We start from the raw sequence: 13655 nt of genomic DNA, 5'->3' as shown, positions 1-13655 counted from the left end.
GTTTCAGTGTGTACCGAATGGCTGTGTACCGAACGAATACAACGGTATGTTAACCACTAACAACAGCCCACCGGGGGGCTGATTTTTTCACATTCTAATATAATTTATTATTATTATAATAGTTTTATTTTTACAAGTCGATTATTAATTTCAATATAGAATATTCCTTGACAGCCCTACAAGTACAATTAGTTACTGCACACTAGTGTTGTCACGATACTGGAATTTCGACTTCGATACGATACCTTGAAAGGTATCGATATTTTAGATACCAAAAAATATATAATATATATATATATATATTTTTTTTTAACACATTTTGCTTTTGTTGCTGGTTGCTTCTCCTCAGCTTCTCTCTGGTACTATAAGAGAAGATAAATATAACACTTTTAAAACCATTTGTTTATCTTTAGATCAGACATTTAAAAATAACTAAATTATCTAATCTAAATCAAACCCCTCTTAAAAACAAAACCCTGTTTAACCTAGCCATCTATAAAACATCATGCTAAAACTGTGAAACAAACTCCCCTAAAGAAAGAAATACATAGCAAACATGACTCAGTTATGCAATAGTGCTGCTGCTTTTTTTTATTTGGTTAAAACAACAACAATTCTCATGAGGGGGGGGGGAGAGAGAGAGAGAGAGAGAGAGAGAGAGAGAGAGAGAGAGAGAGAGAGAGAGAGAGAGAGAGAGAGAGAGAGAGAGAGAGAGAGAGAGAGGAGAGAGAGCATTTAAGAACGTCAAGCTCACGTTTGATTGGTTAGAATGGTCACTGTCAACTCACAAGGCACATACTGAGTGACAAAAGAATTTACAGAGAAAGGGACGTTCGGGGAGGGGGGGAGGTTGCACCAGAACAATTATTTGCACTTGCACGAATGCTCCCAATTATATTTTGAGGTCACGGATACAATTTTGGTCGCAATTTCGAGCCCTGTAATCCCATACATATTTAGGTTAAAATCATACAGTTTTTGATAACCAAATGTGAGGGATACTTGCTAAAAATGTGCCTTGAATATTGACCGCTACATCAATATCGGAATTATCTTTACTCCAAAATAGTGATACCGTAACCGGCCCCCAAGATCCAGTATCGGTTGGGCTCTGATGATAACCCAGGCTCACCCACTAGTTAAATGTTAGTTAATTCTGTGCCCAAAGTCATATTTATGTGGCTGTTAGAAATGGTCAATATTGAGAGCAGGGTAAAAACAAAACAAAAGCAGAATTCCAGTGGTGACAGCGAATCTCGACAGCTAATGTTAGATCCGACAGCTCGAGGAGCCAGAAGAAGAAACAAGAAAATGTTTTACCAAAGTGAAATATGACTTTAAACTGCGGAGGTTGAGGTGTGTGTCTAAAAAAAGAATACGCACTGAGGTGAGATATTGCTTCAACTGTCTGACTTCTATGTACAGTACGGTGCAGGAACAGCCACAGTCTTCCTCATAATGTCTTCTATCTACAGTCCTCATAATGTCTCCCATCTACAGTCCTCATAATATCTTCCATCTACAGTCCTCATAATGTCTTCTATCTACAGTCTTCATAATGTCTTATATCTACAGCCACAGTCCTCATAGTCGTAATAGTAATCCACTATATTTTTTTATTTTCTAAAAAATAAAACCAGTTCAACACAGGTAACCGCTTTTGCTTCATTTCTTTGATGGCTCAAATGTATGCTCTAGTAGTCCAGTGGTTCTCAAACCTCTCCTCGAGACACCCCAGCCATTCCATGTATTTGTTAAATTCCACCACCAGCACACCTGATTCAACTAATAAAGGGCTAGTTAAGTTGAATCAGGTGTGCTGGTGGTGGAATTTAACAAATACATTGAACGGCTGGGGTGCTTCGAGGAGAGGATTGGGAAGCTCTAGTCGATTTTGTGTTTTGAGCACAAAGTTCATCATAGATCTAGCCTCTTTATTTTGCTCTCAAAGTGCACCAGATTGATGCATTTAACTTTTAAATGTACCAAAGAACTAAAGTTCCGGGGGGGCATACCCCCGGACACCCCTAGAGGGTCGGAGGTTCACCCCCCATAGTCTCTAAAAATCCTGTGGGAAACACAGAGTCCTCATAATGTCTTCTATCTACAGTCCTCCTCGTAATGTCTTCTATAGTCTTCCTCATGACAGGGCTTGACATTAACTTTTTGTTGTCCGAAAGCTAAACTTACTTGTCCGAAGTCTGTGTCTGTTCTCCATCTTCTTCTGTTGTTTTTAACGTTATCCTCTTCAAATATCGCAGCATGGGGCGCCCCAGTGGCGAACCACATAGCGCGCTCAGCCGCAACACGGCCGTCGTTATTTGCAGAATGTCTTCCTCCCACTCTGTCTCCCATTCCTCCTCTGTCTCTCTCTACTGGACTGCCCAGTAGAAATAAAGCGATAAAAAAACGCAAAAAAAAATAAAAATATCGCAGCATATTTGAGAGTGCTCCCTTGACTAAGAGAATGGCCAGTATCGCGGGAACTTTTATTAAACATTCTGATATTTTCACGGGTCTCGTGCCACTGTCAACTACTAAGCAAGCACTCAGAAGACGCTCACCGTTTGTCCGGGAAGTAATATTGACGACGTACAGAGATTGAGTTTCCAGTGTGACACTGTGAGAACAGGCACTTTATGATCAGATGGAATAACGTTACTATTCGTTTGGGGAATATATATATATATATATATATATATTTTTTTTTTTTACTTGTCCAGTCGGACAAGTTAAATTGTATTATGATTGTCCGACCATTGTTTTTACTTGTCCCGGACAAGAGGACAAGCCTTAATGTCAAGCCCTGCATAATGTCTTATATCTACAGTCCTCATAATGTCTTCTATCTACAGTCCTCATAATGTCTTCTATCTACAGTCCTCCTCATAATGTCTTATATCTACAGTCCTCCTCATAACATCTTATATCTACAGTCCTCATAATGTCTTATATCTACAGTCTTCCTCATAATGTCTTCCATCTACACTACAGTCCTCATAATGTCTTCTATCTACAGTCCTCATAATGTCTTATATCTACAGTCCTCCTCATAATGTCTTATATCTACAGTCCTCATAATGTCTTCTATCTACAGTCCTCATAATGTCTTATATCTACAGTCCTCCTCATAATGTCTTATATCTACAGTCCTCATAATGTCTTGTATCTACAGTCCTCCTCATAATGTCTTATATCTACAGTCCTCCTCATAATGTCTTATATCTACAGTCCTCCTCATAATGTCTTGTATCTACAGTCCTCATAATGTCTTATATCTACAGTCCTCCTCATAATGTCTTGTATCTACAGTCCTCATAATGTCTTATATCTACAGTCTTCCTCATAATGTCTTCTATATACAGTCCTCCTCCTCATAATGTCTTCTAATGTCTTCTATCTCCTCAACATCAGAAGAATCCAGAGAACAACCTGGGATGAAAGAACAGACATAATAGATCTCTCTATAGGAGAAAATTGATTAGCCTACATTAGGGCTACAACGATTCGTCGACCACGTCGGTGTCATCAACCATGAAATTTCATCGATTTGCATATTCATGATCGATGCATCGTATTGTTACTTGTATGTGGAAATGGAAGATGTTCAAAGTCAGAACATGCGCAACGTGTAATCTAACTAGTGCACATGGATACATTGTAACTATGTAATGATAAACAATGTCATAGTAACAGGCGGGTGTTATATTTCAAGATAATAAAGTAGCTATAATGAGTCAATAGATAAAAAGCAGTAATGGCATATATAGGTTACTCATCCTACGCATGTACAGTACTACATAAATAAACTGATCTGATCAGTACTCTGTGTCTGACCCGGTATCTGATCAGTACTCTGTGTCTGACCCGGGATCTGATCAGTACTCTGTGTCTGACCCGGTATCTGATCAGTACTCTGTGTCTGACCCGGGATCTGATCAGTACTCTGTGTCTGACCCGGGATCTGATCAGTACTCTGTGTCTGACCCGGGATCTGATCAGTAGTCTGTGTCTGACCCGGTATCTGATCAGTACTCTGTGTCTGACCCGGTATCTGCAGCAACGTCTGGACCAGAATATGCTTGGTGGAGACCAGGGTTAAAAACATTACCGAAGCAGTAGTTCGCTAACTCAAACATGTGACCTCGTCCGGGCTGCTGCCAGGCGTAGATGATAGACATCAAAGAGAACAGTAGTTTGTGGCCATGATGAGAAAAAACAATGTTGCAGAAAGAACATGGAAGCTGCATGTTCTCCTCCATTAAGGCTTGTAGCCCCACTGTTCATTATTCATAATGTCTATTCATCACGGTCCATTTATAATGACTTTCTGCCTTTTCTACCTCGGTCAGTAGCACTCCACCGTTACTTTCTGCTATGAGCCAGTTCACAATAAGCATTACTTTCTGCTATGAGCCAGTTCACAATAAATAAGCATTACTTTCTGCTATGAGCCAGTTCACAATCACAATAAGCATTACTTTCTGCTATGAGCCAGTTCACAATAAGCACTTGTGAACTCACTTGATTCGATACTCGGTAGTACCGACGTGTTTCGGTTCGGTACCTCAAAAGTACCGAATTCGGTACCCATCCCTATTCACAATAAGCATTACTTTCTGCTATGAGCCAGTTCACAATAAGCATTACTTTCTGCTATGAGCCAGTTCACAATAAGCATTACTTTCTGCTATGAGCCCGTTCACAATAAGCATTACTTTCTGCTATGAGCCAGTTCACAATAAGCATTACTTTCGGCTATGAGCCAGTTCACAATAAGCATTACTTTCTGCTATGAGCCAGTTCACAATAAGCATTAGTTTCTGCTTTGAGCCAGTTCACAATAAGCATTACTTTCTGCTATGAGCCAGTTCACAATAAGCATTACTTTCCGCTATGAGCCAGTTCACAATAAGCATACTTTCTGCTATGAGCCAGTTCACAATAAGCATTACTTTCTGCTATGAGCCAGTTCACAATAAGCATTAGTTTCTGCTTTGAGCCAGTTCACAATAAGCATTACTTTCTGCTATGAGCCAGTTCACAATAAGCATTACTTTCTGCTATGAGCCAGTTCACAATAAGCATTACTTTCTGCTATGAGCCAGTTCACAATAAGCATTACTTTCTGCTATGAGCCAGTTCACAATAAATAAGCATTACTTTCTGCTATGAGCCAGTTCACAATCACAATAAGCATTACTTTCTGCTATGAGCCAGTTCACAATAAGCATTACTTTCTGCTTTGAGCCAGTTCACAATAAGCATTACTTTCTGCTATGAGCCAGTTCACAATAAGCATTACTTTCTGCTATGAGCCAGTTCACAATAAGCATTACTTTCTGCTATGAGCCAGTTCACAATAAGCATTACTTATTACTTTCTACAGGTTGATTGTTACCGTTATATTGTGCTTGTATTTTATTCAGGTGAATTTTATTTTAAATGTTTAATTTCGGTTGTATGGTACTAATGGTAGTCTACTGTATGTGTATTGTGCTTTGTTATGTATATGTGGTCATAATTGGTGCTTGCCTTCTTGGCCAGATCACCCTTGAAAAAGAGACCTTGGTCTCAATTAGAGATGTTCCGATACCATTTTTTCCTTTCCGATCCGATTCCAATACCTAAGCTTTGGGTATCGGCCGATACCGATACTGATCCGATACCAGTGCATACATTAAAAAAATAAAAAAAAATTATACAGCTACTGTTTTATATATACTGTTTTTTAGTAATAACTAGAAAGTAATGGTATTTATTCAACAACAGGTGATTGTATAGATTTGTATTACCGGTAGTATCATTAATCAATGAGTATGGGGCTGCAGCACTGCAGATATACCCTACTCCAATGATCCACACAGGGAGCGAAATTAACTTTTTGACTCACCGGCCAGTGGCGGGTAGATGGGAAGAATCTACCCGCCAAGCATATTTCTTACCTGCCAAATTATTTTTGATTAAAAAAAATATATATATATATTTTATATAAAAAAAGTTTTAAATAAAATATATATTATATAATCATACTTGTAGTTGTATTATCTGCGAGACATCGCCACCACGCAATAAGTCAAAATGCTCGCTATCTGCAAACAGCTCCACTGTCTGTGTGTATACTTGAGTAGCCTCCAGCTCCAGCAAGGATTCTCCGGCCCTGCAGCTAGACCCTATATTCAGCTAGACCCTACGTTCAGCATGCAAGGATTCTCCAGCGATGCAGCTGGACCCTATTGGTATAACGTTACGGTTCTTTTGTCAAATCACATTCAACATGCCCTCAGCTAGAATACGCATTCAATCAATGTTATAAGACATTGATATCAGGAGCTATCTGTAGCTACTGCTAGCCCGGTAGATAACGTTAAGACAATTTAGTTTACTGGGACAGATAGATCTAACGTGAGCTAGCTAACGTGAGCTAGCTAATGAGGGAACGGAGGTATTATGCACTCGAGTCGACTATTGCTGGAGCATTTGTTGATATCAGCAGCTAGCCAGCTAGATACCGTTAGACAATGCCTCGTCATGTATTAAACTAAAAGTGAATAGTTGACTGGGTCATTGTTTAAACAGTAACGGTAGCTCATGGAGGTCCGGTCTAGACTAGAGCAGACTGCCTGTGTTGACATGAGCACTGCGAGCAGAAGCCCTTAGCCAATAGTATCCCGCTGCAGGGCTGGGCGGATATGACTCGTTGCCACGGTTTTCTTCAAAATAAGAGTATCATACGAACCTAATTGTTGCTAACTGACGGAGCCATCGATATTATGACTGGAGATGCGCTTGGGGCGGAAATGAGACCCGCACAGATTTTCAAAATAAGAGTATCGTTATGAACTTGATTGATTACACGCCACAAGGCGGGCAGCCCTCTAAGTGTCAAGCGCCAAAGGTAAAAACTGATCGCCCCTGGCGGGCGGCAGGCTTTAGTTTCGGTCCCTGAGCCTATTGCTTTACCAGTGACTGACTGCTGCTGGGCTGACAAGCTCACGTCACGACAGCAGACAGGAAACCTCACTTCTAAGCTGCAGAGCACTACTGTCGTCTGAAAAACAAAACCTTGTAACTCCAGTGTTTGTCTTTGTTTCAAGTTACAGGGTCTGTAATATGCCGGCTGCATTACGTTCCGTGACTCTTTTGAACCCATACAGCCCATTAAAAAATCATTGTATGGCCCTCAACCTGAATTTATATAGTACAGCCTATATCCCTTTGGTTCTGGGTAAATTCGACTCTTAGGAGATAAATCCGCCGACGGCGTGGATACTCTGGTTGACTCGCTGTCCTACTACACTCATGAACGTTTACATCATCCGTCAAGACAATAGTCTGCAGTGAGTGACACATCTTATTCAGTCGCACTTCCTCCCCCCCCCCTTTTGTCAGTGTAAGAAAGGAGGTCAGTGTGTGTACAGCAGATGGGAGTGTCCCACTGTCAACCCCCAGACACTCAGTAGAGTCCTGTTCTGTCCTGTCCTCCCACTGTCAACCCCCAGACACTCAGTAGAGTCCTGTTCTGTCCTGTCCTCCCACTGTCAACCCCCAGACACTCAGTAGAGTCCTGTTCTGTCCTGTCCTCCCACTGTCAACCCCCAGACACTGTCCTCTGGTTGAGTCCTGTCCTCTGACACATGCATCACTGTCCTCTGGTTGAGTCCTGTCCTCTGACACATGCATCACTGTCCTCTGGTTGAGTCCCGTCCTCTGAAACATGCATCACTGTCCTCTGGTTGAGTCCTGTCCTCTGAAACATGTATCACTGTCCTCTGGTTGAGTCCTGTCCTCTGACACATGCATCACTGTCCTCTGGTTGAGTCCTGTCCTCTGAAACATGCATCACTGTCCTCTGGTTGAGTCCTGTCCTCTGAAACATGTATCACTGTCCTCTGGTTGAGTCCTGTCCTCTGACACATGCATCACTGTCCTCTGGTTGAGTCCTGTCCTCTGACACATGCATCACTGTCCTCTGGTTGAGTCCTGTCCTCTGACACATGCATCACTGTCCTCTGGTTGAGTCCTGTCCTCTGAAACATGCATCACTGTCCTCTGGTTGAGTCCTGTCCTCTGAAACATGCATCACTGTCCTCTGGTTGAGTCCTGTCCTCTGACACATGCATCACTGTCCTCTGGTTGAGCCCTGTCCTCTGAAACATGCATCACTGTCCTCTGGTTGAGTCCTGTCCTCTGACACATGCATCACTGTCCTCTGGTTGAGTCCTGTCCTCTGAAACATGCATCACTGTCCTCTGGTTGAGTCCTGTCCTCTGACACATGCATCACTGTCCTCTGGTTGAGTCCTGTCCTCTGACACATGCATCACTGTCCTCTGGTTGAGTCCTGTCCTCTGACACATGCATCACTGTCCTCTGGTTGAGTCCTGTCCTCTGACACATGCATCACTGTCCTCTGGCAACCCTCATATCCCCGGTGGGGCTGCATGTTGGACAAAATATCATATTTAGGTTATTTGAGCAGATATGAGATATTGTGATATAGCCTGACTTACAATATGATTTTTTGAAGGTCTAGTCTTAGGTTTAGAATCTACTAGAGCTACTACTAATGACAATTTAATGAATCGATTTGTCTGACGATTATTTGATCAATTAATCGGTGCATTTAATCGATACATTATTTTTAATGTACGGAAATTTTACAATTTAATTTGTTTACTTGCATTGTATTTTCCCATTAAGGCACATTGTAATCGCATTGTAATCAAGCTAAAGCACTTAAACACTGTCTTTTTAGAGCATTTTTTAACAATCTAAGCACTTCTGAATTAAATTCTTCTTTTGCATTTCCATCTGAAGACGAGATGGAATATTTAACTGCCACTAATTAAACATTTCAAACCATCTACTATTCATATCATTTCAAACTCTTTCAGTAGTATACAGTATGTAGGAATAAATGTATCTGCTATGTAGTGCAATCCTACGTCCAATATGCCATCTCCGAATGATTATCAACTCTAGGTAATGGCGTGTTTTCCCACTGCATTATCCATTTTAAATGGTTCAGGCCTTTACCCCCAGACTGGATGTCAAAGTCGCACTCTCTTCTTCCCTAATATCTACTACTGATGTGCTTGCTCCACAATGGTGGAATGAACTTCCCACCACAGTCAGGACAGCCGAAACACGACCAATCTCTCACCGTCGACTAAAAACACACTTCTTCAATCAATATCTGAAATGAAAGAAAATAATAAATAATAGTAATCTTCCTTGTCTATATTACTACCTACTATACTAATATGTCTCTACTACTATGCACTCAACACTGCAGCACCCAAGTTTCAACACTGTTTGATAAACATAGTTACTCAGCTGATAAGAGTTGTACCCTTCCTGTTGACTTGTCGTACAGAACCTGTAAGTCACTTTGGATAAAAGCATTCAGCTAAATGACTAAATGTAAATGTACTGATGTGGTCTTGAACAAGCCCTTCCTGGCTTCAACCCTCTGCTCTATTGGAGCTGCTCAGTGGCCAACAATAGAAGCTGCCCTGGGAAGCCTGGTTGTATTGGGAATTATGGTTGTACACTGGGCAGCTCCCAGATGTAAGGTGTGTAACAGGGCACTGCTGAAAAAAAGCACGGCCAGCATTAAATAAAGGTCAGGTTGGAAAATGTTTAAATATTTATCGGCACAAAGGGGATTCATGACCTAATAAACATGACAATCTCAGCCGTACTGATTAAATAGGGATGTGGACTGCGTTTATATAATGCTTTTATCCAAAAGGCTTTACAATAATGATGCCTCACATTCACACACCGACGGCACCATTCAAGGTGTCAACCTGCTCAGGTGTTAAGTGTCTTGCTGAACGAGGAGCCGGAATCAAACCAGGAACCTTCTGATTACCAGACGACCCACTCTAACTACCGGACCACATTCATCTGCAGATGCAGACGTTAAGAAGCACCGTGTGGTCTGACCTGACGACGACACTAGAGGAGTTACAGAGGAAGAAATTGGAAAACCTGACAGACAAGATCACAAGACAAGATTCTGAAATCACAAAAGAGGATTTCAGATTTAAGGTATTTGTGGGAAAACAACTCCTGCTACTGGGCTGCTAGCTTAACAAACTAAACATTAACAAAGTCACTACCTCTTTTCCAGATGGAAGAGTCTCATCCACAGTTCACAGCAAACCACACCGCCTCCATATTAGAAGAGAATAGTCACTACTTTGCATAGCTAGAACAGTGTCAAAAGAATGCCTTTGTTTGTCAATATCACCAGCTCTGTTTGAAACATTGTTGTACAACAGGTTTTGAGACTGAACAAGCCCAAAAACTGGAACTGTAGATTAGCGTTTTTGCATTTTGGACAGATACAATTTAATATATTGTAGATTTAGTGCCTGTCCAAATCCCAAAACACTCAACTAAACTTACAGTTCAATTTTGGGGCAAAGTTCCAACAGAGCTAGGAAAATCCAACGCTGTAGAGCTAGAGATGTTCTGTTCTGCAGTGACATGTGAGACCTGACTAGGTAAACAATGCATGACATACATACTGGAGACACTACGACAGGGTTCTGCTCCTGCTATAGTCATATTGCAACAGAGAGGCCAGCCACAAACTGGATGGGCTGCATGTTCTCTGTTGATGAGGTCAGGTCATTTCTCCCCCACTCAACTGATGAAAAATAAACTTGACGTGTAGCTCTCACTCAGTGGGTGAGTGTGGTGTGTGTGTGTGGTGTGGACTCTCTCGACAAATTAAAAATGTTCTGATTATTTATTACGTCGCTTGATTACACTATACAATCCCAGCACTCTCCTCGCTGCATAAACACACCATGCTCTTGCTCGACACGACAGGAATCTCGCTGGCAAGTTCCATCGGCTTTTACAAGAACGAATGTCATCCCGGCGCGGCCGGCAGGGGGCGCTGCTTCCCCGTTAGCACCGTGAGCTAATGCTAACAGCTTTTAGCCAGCTAGCGTAGTAAAATCTAATTCTAAAACAGCATGACGTGGTTCGGAGCATAAACGGAGCCCGGCACCGGTATTGCCACAAACGAGTGATAAAAACGGCGACTTGTACCTGTAACTCGGCACGCTCCACGTCCCACTGCGCCCTCTCCACTTCGAAGCGGGCCCACTCGTGCTGCAGGAAGTGCAAGATCCCCGGGATGCTGTACTGCGCCCTGGCCGCCTCCCCAGCGTCGCCGTCGGGCAGGGGACCTTTCCCACCACCGCCGGCTAAAATTGAATTGTTGTTATTGTTGAAAAACACGCCGGGCCCTGCCTGTTCGTCCATGGCCGGGCTCGGTGGAGACGTTCCGACTCGCTGGGTCGCTGATTCTGAGGTTGCAAGCGATGAACGGAAGAGCAAAGAAAACAACACTGTGTCGACGGCGCTCCGTCTCTCCGCTCGAGACTCCGAGGAACGAGCAAGGCGCGAGCTCACTTTCTGACAGCTAGCTGTCACCGCGTGACGTCAGTGAGCACGAGCACGCCCACTACCACTACTCCTACGCAGAGCTGCCTCTACGCCAGTACGTCGTTACAAAGCTCTGAGGGCCTCAAGCTCAAGCTCAACACTGGAACAATAACTCACATCCGAAATATAGATTTAGAAATACTGGTCACTCTATTTTACATCTTAAAGATGTTATTGTTTATTTTGAAAGCAATTTTAACTCATTGAATTGTATGATAAATCTTGGTAACTGGTAGGGCGGCTACGTGGCGTAGTGGGCAAGGCGCTCGCCACGCAATCTGGAGACGCTGGGCTCGCCTGAGCGAGCGCTCCACATTTGCTTTTAGTTTAGCTGGTCGTCCGTACTAATACACATTGGCCGTATTAGGGGGTGGGAAATTGATGGGTGGGGATCGAGCATTGTGGACAGCGACTCCTACAGGTCGGTTGGTGCGCCTGCGCAGTGGAATCAGGAAGTGTCGGGGGCAGCGTGAGCCTCCCACGCGATACTCCTCACCACTGAGAGATCGAGCTGCGCAGGTGAAAAGATGCGACTGCTGTTACCTCAAGTACCGGAGGGGACTTGTGCTATGTATGACTTAGTCCACATTGCAGCCGGCTTGTGGGAGGCAAGAAACAGCGTTCGTGACAGGGGAGGGTTGAATTGGATGATACGAAATTGGGATGGGAGAAAATATAGAAAAATGGGAGAAAAAGTGGATAAAAAAAAAATCTTGGTAACTGGTAAGTTATATTTCGTTACTGGCTGCGCGTCTTGCTCGCCCTTTTGGACTAGCTCGTTTATATTGTATACATTGAAAGTATTACTCATGCACCTTACATCTATCCAGCCACGCCCACTTCTGGCTACGTATATAACCCCATGGCGTGGCTGTGCCCCCCCCCCCCCCCCCCCCCTCGTTCTTTAATTTGAACGTTTTTGCTCAGAAGCATCCCTGCAGTGTGTGAGAGTTAGAGTTAGTATCAGTGTTGAATTTAGTTTAGAGATGGCAACGCCACCACAAAAAAAGTCCTTTTCAGGACTCCACCAGCGCTTCCATCGCTCGGCCTCCACCGCTCATCGCGGGGGTTCCCTGGACCGGCTGTCATGGCAGGCAGGTGAGCCCTCGCGGCATGCGGTGCAGAGTTTGAGCTGCCCGGAGGCCGTGGCGGGTCCCTCTCGTGTGAGGAGGATCCCCGGCCCCGGTGTGGTTTCTCTGATGGCGGATGATCTGCGGCTCTGGACCCGGAGGAGGACCTGTACGTCTTCCTTGGGCCACCGTCGGTGGAGATGGAGGACCCCTTCTCCAATGCCTCGCTCGGCGTGTCGGGTCTAACAACCCCGATCCCGTGAGATGTGACCCTGGAGGAAGAGAGACAGCAGAATAAGCTACATTTTCTCTTCCCCAGGCTGATGGCGGCGGCGGCATCCCGCTGCCGGAGCGCCTACCGATGCCTTTTCCCCGATGGCATGGTGGGGCACTTCTTCAGGGAGGACCCGCGTGGCAGGCCTGACATGCTGTGCCCGGGCTTCCCACCCATGGATGCCTACGTCGCCAGGGGCCAGGTGGTGTCCCGCATCAAGGGCCTGACATGCTATAATAATAATGCAGGACCTGTCGCAGAGGTCTTTAATTGGCATGCAACGACACTCAATGTTAGCGGCACACACACCGGAACACACACGCATGCATTGTCTGTAGGATCGCCGATGCGATACTCCTCTGCGCTTAACCCATCCCGTCGTCCTTCCCCCCATGGGCAGCCGGGGACCATCCAAGTGCTCCTGCCCGTCTTGTTGTCTGTTGTTTTACATGTTTTTCCATTGGGTTTCTCTTATCGGGGGGGGGGGGGGCCTTGTGAGCACGGGGAGAACATGCAAACTCCACACAGAAAGGCCTGGGAGATACCCCACCTGGGTAACTGGCATCATGGAAACCTGGTCCCCAAGCGGGAATCGAACCCTGGATCTTCTTGCTGTGAGGCGACAGTGTTAACCACTACACCACCGTGCTCCCACCTGCCTTTCACACAGGTGGAGGGTCGGGTCCGGGGTCTGAGGACTGGCGTGCCACGGCTGGATAAGCCGCTGGCAGCAGTCCTCTGCCCCGAGATGATGTGGCACCCGAAGCAGAAACTCCTGAAGTTTGCGGACGATACCACCCTGGTGGGTCTCATATCCAGGGGGGATGAGTCTGCCTACAG

The 13655-nt window shown here is 44.3% G+C and overlaps 1 protein-coding gene across 1 annotated transcript in view; it reads right to left on the bottom strand.

Annotated features, from left to right (window-relative positions):
* Window positions 1-11407, bottom strand: part of strn (striatin, calmodulin binding protein) — a 284127-nt gene extending 272720 nt beyond the window's left edge. The window contains exon 1 of the mRNA XM_084321683.1: window positions 11073-11407. Within this exon, the coding sequence (XP_084177809.1) occupies window positions 11073-11288 (216 nt within the window). The 5' untranslated portion in view covers window positions 11289-11407. The remainder of the gene's footprint in view (window positions 1-11072) is intronic.
* Between the last annotated feature and the right edge of the window lie 2248 nt (window positions 11408-13655).

Source organism: Notolepis coatsorum (assembly GCF_963971535.1).
Source record: "Notolepis coatsorum genome assembly, chromosome: 9".
In the NCBI taxonomy this organism is placed as follows: domain Eukaryota; kingdom Metazoa; phylum Chordata; class Actinopteri; order Aulopiformes; family Paralepididae; genus Notolepis; species Notolepis coatsorum.
This window is presented reverse-complemented; position numbering and strand designations above follow the sequence as displayed.